Raw genomic sequence first — 11,086 nt, forward strand, 5'->3', positions numbered from 1 at the left:
CGTCCACGTGGGGGTATAAATTAAAAGTTTTAAAAAATGGGGGTGTAGTCCTAATATCGATATAACAGTGGGAGTCAATGTCAAAATCATACATAAGGGCATTTTTGTTCTGAGCACAACTGACATTTAACTAGAATTTAACGTTTTCCGTTTACGTGGGGATGTAAATCAGAAGTTGTAGAAAAAGGGAGTGTAGTCCTAAGAACAATATAAAAGTGGGAGTCAATGTCAAAATCTTGTGTAAATATGTTGGGCCATTAACTTTCTAGAATTACTTTGAAACAATATTTCAAAGGTGAGATTTCCTTTGACATAAATGAGTTTCAAAATTTGATAATATTAACTACTCCTCCACAGGGTGCCAACAAAACAACCTAACAGAATAATCAGGTTTCAAGGAAGAGAGAGAGAGAGATAAAGCTTTGAGTAGAGAGAGAGAGAGAGCCTTCAAGGATCAAGAGGTGCAAAGAGAGTTAAATACAAAAAAAGAGAAGAAAAAAAACTAGACACCATGAAGTCATACTTGAAAAGAAAGCTTTGAACTTTCACTTCTCTATGGTCTCTCTCTCTCTCTCTATCTCTCTGAGGTGGGTTATAAGGCTTTCATTTTCTATCTTGAAGAAAATTTCCTCAAATTTTCCAAAAAGAAAACTGGAAGTACTTGCTCAAAATTAGCTATAGGAACATGAGGATATTTGAAAAAACTCTTCAAAAAGCCTATCAACTCTTTCCAATTTTTTTCTTTCTTTTCCAATTTATTTCTTTCTCTGAAATTAATTTGTTTCTTATTTGTTGCAGAAAAAATCATAGAGTTATTAAGATGATCTAAAGGTGAAGTATATGCATGGCTAGTCATCATAGAGTTGGAGAGATTAATCAAAGAGATTCAAGACAATCAAATCAACATATATCATATGATATTCAACATGGGATTCCAACTTCTTCATCTAACAATTTCATGTACTTGTCTTTTTTTAACTTATACTCTCATTTTCAACAAAATCTAAGCATAAAAATCACACCTTTTTTTAGGGGTTTAACTATTTTTCTCATTTTTAGTCTGATTTTCTTCTTTTCTTGTTATGGGTATTGATTGAAGTTCATGGTTTTTTTTTATTTTTTCAGTAGTCAACAAGGACCCTCTTTTGATTTTGGAGAACTTGAAGAAGCAATTGTGTTTCAAGGAGTTAATCTTAGACATGATGAAGCCCAAAAATGTAAACCCTTTCTCTATAATTTGATTCTTTTCTTCTTTCATTATTAAAGTTTCTTAAGATTTGATCATAACCAACTCCTTAAAACAGAGAAAGAGAGAGAGGGTAGTGAGAGAAAGTAGAGAGAGAGAGAGAGGTTTGACATAGTCTACACAATCATTCTCATACAAGAAACTAGAATGGCATGAGACCCCAAACACAAAAAACTGTCTCTTAACTGCAGAAAAAAATTAGACTTTTTGGTTATTGAAAATTCTGGGTAGTCTTGATTCTTGATGATTCTCTGAGATTTTACTTTTTTTTTTTGTGATTCTTGCAGCTTTTTTCAGTACAAGACCAGCTGCAACTCTGGAAATGTTCCCTTCATGGCCAATGAGATTTCAGCCAACTCCAATAGTACTTTTTTCTCATCTTTGACCATTTTTTTTTCTCTGTTTTGATCTTCAACTTGCTTCATTTTTAATGTGATTTTGAATACCCATTTGATTATTGTGTAGGGAAATTCAAAATCAGGTGGAGATAGTACTGATTCAGGATCAGCTGCTCATAATCAAAATGCATTTTCTACTCAAATAGAACCAGAATCTCCTATTAGTACAGAGTTATCAAATCAATTTCATGATCAAAATCAACACTATCATCAACAAAAACAGTTAGTAGAGATGGCAGCAAGTGATGCAAATAGAGCAGGAAGTTCTCAGAATCATAATCAGAATCAAAATCAACAACCCAAAGCATTAGATAAGGTTTAATTCCTTCTAAAAACTACTGCTTTTTAATCTCCTTTTCTATCTAAAAACAGTGTCCCAAAAGCTTAGGAAAAGTTGGTTCCTGTATTTACTAGCTAGCTTGCTACTACACAAAGAGCTTAAAACCCTAAAATTGTAGCTAATTTACCTACCCAAATGGCTCAAAATAACATTTAAAGGAAGGGTTTATAAGTCTAATTAAGAAGGTTCAAATGAAGGAATTACTGGTAAGTTGGAACCTAGCTAGGTTGAAGCTCAAATGTCTATAAATGGATAGAAATCATTTTGTTTTTGTATCTTGAAGTCCCCAGGAATTTTTTTGCTGTTTTTATGTTTTAAGAATCTGATTATGATCATTATTTCTGACATTATCTTTGAATATACTGAAAACCCAATTCTCAAAACAAACTCATGATAGTAAAAGGAAAATCAACAGCAAAAGTTTTTTTACTTTTCAGACATCATTTTCAACTCAACAAATCTGAAAGTTGAAAGGAAGAACTTTCAATCAGTATCTTCATCTTGATCCTCTCCTAAAATTAGGGTCTTTGACACTTTGTGTTATGGAGCACAAGGGTTAAGTTTAGAGGAAAAGTACTTTATTTTTTCACATATTCTAACACTCAATTTACATCACTCCAGTGTCATTCTTGCCTAAAATAAAATAAAATAAAAAATAAGAAGTAAAAAAACTAAACATCAAAACTAAAAATGACAAAAACCCTAATGTTTTTGGTTTTTCTTTGAATTTGCAGAGGAAGGGACCTGGTTCAAGTTCAAGCAAACCACTTGATGCAAAGGTAATTAACCACCTTTTTTCTCGCTACCCGTCTTCGCCTACAATCCTCTCAGATCAAAGGGGTTCCCACGGGTTGCTCGCTCGTGGGGTGGACATGAGCCTATCTACATTTAACATTCTCATCATGTGAGAGGGCTATAAGCACAGACATGAACGTGATATCCATCTGTAAACCTAGTAACATTCTCTCATGTATATATGATAATAAGTTGATTGGAATTAAAACTTCATCTATTTCTAAGTTCAAATTTAACCTCATCTTTGTTATAAAATTTTGTTATTCAGATATTGAGAAGGTTAGCTCAAAACAGAGAAGCAGCAAGAAAGAGTAGACTGAGAAAAAAGGTGGGTCGGATTCCGATCACCCTTTCATTGCCTGAAAAAGTCCAAACACTAAAAATCTCATATACCCATTTTGTGCAGGCTTATGTACAACAACTTGAATCTAGTAGGATTAAACTTGCTCAGTTAGAACAAGATCTCCAAAGAGCTAGATCTCAGGTACTAAGTAACTTCCTAATATTTTAGTATAAAGCTAATTTTTTTTTTTGTAATAATTAATTTCTACAAATAATTGAATTTCAATATATATTTTTTTAATTCATTTTGGGTTTTTTGTTGTTTGTTAAGGGACTTTTCTTAGCCTCAGTAGGTGGTGCAGGTGGAAATGTCAATTCTGGTATATTCTCAATTATTTATTTATTTTTAATAAATTTCTTTTCTTAAATACTTATATTTACTAAGTTATTTTATATTTCTTTCAACAAAAAAAAAAGTTATTTTATATTTAATCTTTTATATATTTATAGACTATTTATTATTATATTCTTTTATACATAATCTAGAAGAGACATTTTCAGACAATTTTATATGTTTCACCAACAATATTCTCCAAATGAAAGTGGTTTTGGATTTTAGGCCCTTTATTACAAGTTTGTACATTAGAGAGAGACAAAACTTAGAAAAAGATGTGGCATATTGTTACTCTATACATTATAATTCATTTGGTTTTACAACCCCAAACCTCAAACCCTAAACCCTAAATCTAACACATTCGGAAAATACAGATACAACAGTGTTTGACATGGAATATGCAAGATGGTTAGAAGATGATCAAAGACGTATGTCTGAGCTCCGAGCTGGTTTACAAGCTCACCTTTCCGATGGTGATCTTCGGTTAATTCTTGACGGTTATCTCTCACACTATGACGAAATATTCCGCCTCAAAGAACTCGCTACGAAGTCTGATGTCTTCCATCTTATCACTGGAATGTGGACATCTCCCGCTGAACGTTGCTTCCTGTGGATGGGTGGTTTTCGTCCCTCCGAACTCATTAAGGTCATTACTATTCTCTTCTTCTAATGAGGCTTTCGTGCATGCATATAGTTTTGTTACTAAATTTTTGAAGAAGATGAGAAATTATATAAATGTTACATATTATGTGGTCCGACATTCTATGCTAATTGTAGCGTATGTTCGTTTTGACACTTCAGAGTATCATGAATAGAACATGTTTGTAGGAAATTGTGTGTAATCCCATATAAGTTGCACCATTTGATGCAGTTCAAACCCACAATGGGTGAGAGGTAAAATGTAATGCTCCTTATAAAGGATTAGACACTCTTTCCTAGCAACATTTATGATAATGAGTGCCAAAGCAAACGATACTAGTAGCAACACCGAACACACACACACACACACACACACACACACACACTCCTATTATAAGACTAGGTTTTATAAACAAATTAATGGATTTATCGTACGTTTCTAGTCGGTAAAACGGAATGTTTGTTTTATATTTGTGCAGATTTATAAGTAGGCCTACTATTCCTTGTAGTCTTCTTCTTCTTCTTCTTCTTCTTTAGTATTAGTGTATCAGTGTATGATACTTTTTTTGCTTTTCTTAACATATTGTTTGCTCTGATATTAATTTGTTGATTTTCAACTCAAAACTAATTTGCAGATATTAATCCCGCAATTAGACCCACTAACGGAGCAACAATTGGTGGGCATATGTAGTCTGCAACAATCTACTCAGCAAGGAGAGGAAGCTCTCTCACAGGGTCTTGAACAACTTCAACACTCTTTGTCCGAGACCATCTCGAGAGGTGCTGGCAGTGGCGGTGGTGGTGGTTCTTTCTCTCATCATGAACCACCAAATGTCGGAGAGTTCATGGGTCATATGGCTCTTGGTTTGAGCAAACTCTCAAACTTAGAAAGCTTCCTTCGCCAAGTAAGAAGATTATCTCTAACTTATCTTACACCTTTGTTACACTCAACTTATCTTACACCTTAGTTACACCTCATTTATCAAACTAATGAATGAATTCTGATTGTTATATATTAGGCTGATAATTTGAGGCAGCAGACGCTTCATCAGTTATATCGGATATTAACAGTACGACAAGCTGCTCGATGTTTCCTAGCAATTGGGGAGTACTATAACCGATTACGAGCACTTAGTTCTCTTTGGGCATCTAGGCCCCGCGAGTAAGCTATTCTCACGAATGCATTCAATCTCAATTAGTCCTTTTAGGCATTTTTAGGCATATGCATATATGTTAATATCCTAATATGAATTTGCAGGAATATGACATATATCAATGAGGAAAGCGAGTGCCAAACGAACCCCGAATTGCATATGGTTCAGTCTCAGCATAGTCTTTTCTCAAACTTTTAATGATCATCTTGAATTGTTGTTTGAATGACGATCGATGAAGACTAAGAAGATGAAGATGGTGAAGTACTAGATGGAATTATATATCGACGGGTGTGTAATCAATGTATTATACCGATAGTTAAGACGAGGAAAGAATGTATCTTTTGATACAATGGATAATTGAACTCCTACTTAAGCTAACAAAGAAAGGAAAATGATTAGTTAGTCATTCTCTCTCTCTCCCCTCTTCTTTAGAAGGTTGTTATGAACTTATCAATGAAAGAAGGAAATTTTAAAGGCACCACTAAAAACTTGTATGCTCCCACAAGTTTATTACACGGATAAACCCACTCTACCCAAATTCAGGTTTTTCTAAGCTCACAAACACTACTAGTACACATGACAATTGACACATTAATTAAAAAATAAACTAAGTGATTGACTATACTGGCAAGTGCCAACAGGCTAATTTCACTGTATCTCTGTCATCTTTATCGCTACCGCCATCGTATGTGACTCTGTCCTCTTATATTTCATCTCAGTATCGTCTCCTCTGCTCATTTTTTTCTTTCTCTTAGTCGACCGCAGAAAAACCCTATTGTTGTCGATCTCCTCTTTGTCTCGTGTGAATGGAATATAAACTCTGATGGTTTCTGATGAAATCCTTGTGGAAGGTATGAAACCTCCAAAATACATGGATTAAAACTAAAAAAGGGAACGGCTAAAAACACTCGAAATATATAATTATATGGTAGTCTCTCGGGAGATTTGCTGTTTGGACTCCCTTTCATATAATTGACTTGCTGTTTGGACTTCCTTTTTCAGTGTTCCACTCTGGACTCCCTTTTTTAAAAAACAAGGTTAAATATAACCATTTCAAAAATCATGACAGTTTTACCCTCTACTTGCCGTAACTGTTACCCCTTCATCTTTCTTCCGAATTTCTCATAGGACCTATCCCTTCTCATCTTCAGATTCCTCACTGATTCTTAGTTTGACTGTTCTTCCTATTTGGTTAAGAGCTACTGAACAAGGAGTTGCTAATGAAGAACAAAAACTTAGCCAACTTATGCTTGATTACTTACTAAAAAAAGGTGAAACACTTTATCTTCTTCAAATCTAATTTCAGTGGAAATATGGAAATTGAAGTATTGAACCCCGAGTTTAGATTGAAGTTCGAAGTTAGAGAGAGAGAAAGGATTTTATCTGTTCTGAATTCTTTTGATTTTTCTCTTTGTCTTGATTGTTTCTTTATTTTACTGATTTGTGGAGTTCTTTGTTTTGTTTGTTTGTTAATCATTTTGTATTCTCCTTTTGATTATGTTGATTAATCAACCTTTTTATTTAAACTAATCCTACAAAATTTCTATTGTCATTCACTTTCTCTCTTAAAAGTATGAATAATTGTAATGATTGTGCAATTAAAAGTTGTAATGAAAATCTCAGAGAAAATATCATCCATTAAAAATTCCTACAATTTCTTTGAATTAAATCCATTCCTCATCTTCATCTCTTTAGTCTGCTCGCAACTAGAAGAACAAGTCGAAGCTTTACTAGTTTGCAGTTTCACTTTAATGGTGAATTGACCCTTGATCATCACTTCATATGAGAAAGAATTCCTGTTTCATTTGTTAAATTGAGCAATCTAGAAGATATTTCAATTAGTCATAATCAAATTAATGGAACAATACCTGAAGAACTCGGCAAACTATTGAATCCCCAAAAGTTGAATTTATCTCAATTCATTTAATGTTTCTTATAAGAACCCAACAAATCATCTCCCCTTCTATCTCTACAAGCTTTCTCTATCTATCTCTAACAGTTCACCTGTCTTCAACTTGGGAGGTTTGCGTAATTATATTAATGGTTGGTAGGATAAATTTGGATTATTGTTTGGGCCGTGACTGTTATTGAATGAAGGAAAAAAATGAGTTAAACAAAAGAGGAAGATGGGTCCAAATTAATTTAAATAAATTAGGGAGTCCAAACTGCAATATCAATTATTTAAAGGTAAAGTGGAAATTTTGTAAAATATAACTTTAGAGACGGAATGTTTTATAGTGATTCCGTCAAAAGGGAGTCCAAAGTGCAACACTGGAAAAAGGGAGTCCAAATAGCAAGTCAGTTATACGAAAGGGAGTCCAAACTGCAAATCTCCTTAGTCTCTCTACATTTATATTGTTACAATATGTGTCTTAGTTCAACAAAAAAAAAAAAAAACATTGACTCTCATTTTGCCACTCCGATCTTACCCTTACGCTTTAAAAAAAGAAAAAAAGATCTTACCATTACGCTTTCCACAAAAAAAAGGATCTTACCCTCACAACAGTACTAAGCTTGAGCTAACACTTGTATTTGAGGCCTTAGATGCCCCTATCTCTAATGTGGGACGATCGCATCAACCCCATCTTAGAGATGATTTGTCCTATACTCTGGTATCACTTGTAACGACTCATACACCATCAATTACTGTTGTTGTCCATTCTTTTACCATCTATGCCCAAATCCGATGGCTACAGAGTTTTGACGTTCTTGACAAAGGTTATATGAGTCCACCCAAAAGACTTCGGTACTTACTAAATTTGAGGACCCGACGATCTCATTAGTTATGATCTTACAAGAGAAAGAGTAAGAAATGTTGTTCCTCTGGTTATGAGTCGATTTCACTTTATCTCTGTCTTGTCGTGACTAAGACAAAGACAGAGTCTGGGTTGAAGTAAGAGCTTTCCTTTCTCTAAGTTATAGAGAGATAGACAATAAGTGAATACTATCTTGTCAGTAATCCTTCTTTCGCATTAACTGAGATAAATAAAGTTAAGAAGAAGAATTTATGTAGTCGTTTCAAGAATAAATTCTCTTTCCTTAAAACATTTTACACCCCCGTAACAATAGCAACAGTTAGGGTGCATGCCTTCGGTATACAACAACTATTCTTTCAGAATTTTAAGATAGTACTTATCTTCTAAAGCGGGTGAACCTTCGTAAATAATACGAGCTCTTGGACTAATGTGAATGGATCTTCTAGACACGTGAATGTTATAACTTCACTCGGATACTTCTCTTCAGAATTCTATACACACTAAAATATTTCTAAAATCAGAAATACTAGAATACTGATTTTAGAATAGGAGACAAGAAGAAAATAAACGAAATTCACTCGGAGACTTCTTTCTTCAGAATTCAAAATAAATATTTCTAAAATCAGAATTATATTCCAAACACAATAGAATACTGATTTTGAAGAGAAGAGAATAAGAAAATGAATTGAATGAAAAATGATGTGGGTTTGGGTTGTTTAAATAGGACTCGAATAGGTACATGTGTCTTTTGGGGCCAATGGTATCCCCTCAAATGGCGAACTTTGAAGGAGAAGTTCTTCGATGAAAGATGCAATGCAAACAATTTATTGGATAGGACAATTGATAAAGAGGATCATCAAGTCCGGACGATTTAGGGGTCGTAGTGTTTAGCCAGAAACCAACTACGATCGTCGAACTACTAAGTAATTCGCGGCTAACTTCGACCGGATCATACATCGGGTTACAAAAAAAATGTCTATCTGATCGGATGACATGACTAGTGGGATGAGACATATGATGGTTGGTAAGACCCATAAATATGTCCCATAGGCCTAAAAGAAGTTTAGGCAAAGATAGTACAAAAGGCCCGAATGAACTCAATGAAGAGAATTTTGGGGCGTGGCTTAAAAGAGGTTTTAGGACCCATTATAGCCGCCCATGCTCGGCCGACCTACCTATAGAGGCCGACCAGATCTGCCCAAGATGGCCATGATGTGGCCGACCATAAACAAGGAAATTAAGAAAATAGAAACTACTTTTTATTTTCGTCTATTTTCCTTAATCTTATTCAAAAAGGACTTTTAGGAAACCTAATTAGGGTTGAACTCTAACTTAGGGTTCTATTTTCATTGCTAATTTTCTTTCTATGTAATGGCAAACTCAAATTATAATTTTTTATTTATTAATAGTTATTGTTATTTTTTCTTTTACAGATATAGTATTTTGAATAATTTAATGTGAAGACGATTTACTTGAGGTTTCTAACAATATTTGAACAACTTCCTATAAAGTTAACATAGCATAACTTTTCATAGTTTTTCCATTATTTTCTTTTTGAATAATTCATTAAATTTTTTTATGTAGTATAATCTCACTTATTACTCTCTTTATTTTTAACAGATTTAGAAGAAATGTGTTGAAGAACTACTAAGAGTGGTAATTGATGTGACATGAAATATCACATTTGGAGCGCCTAACTTGGACTAATTAGTCCTTTTCGAGTGTTATCAATAATATTTTATGTGTTTTTCTTATTAGGTATCATATTTGGAGTTTAACATGAAATTCAGAATAAAAGGAGCGAATTATCACTATCATTTCATGTGCCCAAAACGAGAGAAAATGACTTCAAACAAATCAAATTACAAGTGGAGTCAATGACGAGTCCGACGGTGAAAACGGAAGTCGAATCGGAGTTCAGACGGTGAAGTTATGAAAGAAAGAAGCCAAAGTCTTTTCTTGAAGGCACTCCCCTTGGTTCTAAATGTAGAGACAAGATGGAGGCACCCCTTGATTTCTCAACCAAGCCCAAAGCCCACAAAAAACCAAAGAAGAAGAAAATAGTAGAAAATATATGGGCACCCTTCTTTATGGTCCAAGTCAAAATAGTCGAATCTGAGTCAAAGTCAAGATGGACCTAGGGTTTGGGTACTCAAAAGAGAAGGAACTATTCATCATCTTCATCAACCGAGCAAGAAGTCAGAGAGAGAAAGAGGAGACTAGGGTTCTTGAGATTGGAAAGCTTTGAGTTGGGTTTGAAGAGAGAACAAGAGAGGAAGGTGAAGGAGGCCGGCCAGCACTAAGGCCGGCCTAAGCTTGGTCGGAACAATAGTAGCTCGGGTCTTTGAAGGAGCATGGAGCTCGACGCGTGAAGAAGCAGCTGCTAGCAGCAACCGGACGCGACCAAAGCTGCTCCGAACAGCAGCTTCTTCACGGGACAGTGGGCAGCTCGGAGCATCAAGGGTTGCTCGTGAAAGCTGCACACAAGCTCGGGATGCCTTCACGCTTCCTCAATGGCTCCGGTAGAGCACGAGAAGCACGGGAGAGTAGCAGCCTAGCATGGGACGGCTCGGACAACACTTTATTTGGTCGGATCTTGGCCGGAATTTCTATATCTTTGGTCGGAATTTCTTGGGTTTCCGGCCACTTTCTTGGTCGGAAACCTTAGGGCTTTTACTCCCCATGTCATGGACTTGCTTCCTATATGGTTTGATTTGATTTTGGGCTAGAAATTATAGAGAGAGGAAGCTAGGGTTTAGCTTTAATGGAGGTTGAGTTCTAAATGGAGAAGATGATGGTGGTCGCTATGGGGAACCCAGAAATTTGCTAAGGGGAGACCGGCTGCACCTTAAAGACTTATATTTTCCGACGATCTTAGCCTCGAACCACATCGAAAAAAGGGGGATTCTCTCATCATTTTCTTTCGATTTCTTATTCAATCACCATGTTTAGCTAACTTTAGTGTGTCGATTATATGAGATGAAATGTGATGAATTCGTGATTATGTTTAATATGATTTGATGTTTTGATTATAATTTGATGTTCATTTATTTCGATTATCGTTTTGATCGTATTTTCATGT

General features: G+C 34.9%; 1 protein-coding gene across 2 annotated transcripts; it reads left to right on the forward strand.

The window, feature by feature from the left end:
* The first annotated feature begins 238 nt into the window (after nucleotides 1-238).
* LOC147568354 (transcription factor TGA2.2-like) lies at nucleotides 239-5,654 on the forward strand. 2 transcript variants are annotated; one of them, XM_086654817.1, is made up of 13 exons: nucleotides 239-587; nucleotides 799-960; nucleotides 1,126-1,217; nucleotides 1,534-1,610; nucleotides 1,712-1,960; nucleotides 2,719-2,763; nucleotides 3,048-3,107; nucleotides 3,186-3,263; nucleotides 3,393-3,441; nucleotides 3,830-4,101; nucleotides 4,730-4,999; nucleotides 5,114-5,256; nucleotides 5,353-5,654. In XM_086654817.1, the coding sequence occupies exons 2-13, from the start codon at nucleotides 845-847 to the stop codon at nucleotides 5,444-5,446; spliced, it is 1,545 nt and encodes a 514-aa protein (XP_086510943.1). In that variant the 5' UTR covers nucleotides 239-587; nucleotides 799-844; the 3' UTR covers nucleotides 5,447-5,654. The 2 variants fall into 2 exon arrangements, with proteins under 2 accessions (XP_086510943.1, XP_086510944.1); XM_086654818.1 differs by having other exon boundaries at nucleotides 319-558.
* Nucleotides 5,655-11,086: the final 5,432 nt, after the last annotated feature.

This window comes from Eschscholzia californica, unplaced genomic scaffold (genome assembly GCF_041429995.1).
Source record: "Eschscholzia californica isolate CP2 unplaced genomic scaffold, dmEscCali1.0.p SCAF_1, whole genome shotgun sequence".
In the NCBI taxonomy this organism is placed as follows: Eukaryota; Viridiplantae; Streptophyta; class Magnoliopsida; order Ranunculales; family Papaveraceae; genus Eschscholzia; species Eschscholzia californica.

Excerpts from the sequence above, each read along its gene's own strand:
- LOC147568354 (XM_086654817.1), top strand. The coding sequence starts at position 845 with ATGGCTAGTCATCATAGAGTTGGAGAGATTAATCAAAGAGATTCAAGA. Across the intron at positions 1,218-1,533 it reads ACATGATGAAGCCCAAAAAT|CTTTTTTCAGTACAAGACCA; the intron begins GTAAACCCTTTC and ends TGATTCTTGCAG. Across the intron at positions 1,611-1,711 it reads GATTTCAGCCAACTCCAATA|GGAAATTCAAAATCAGGTGG; the intron begins GTACTTTTTTCT and ends ATTATTGTGTAG.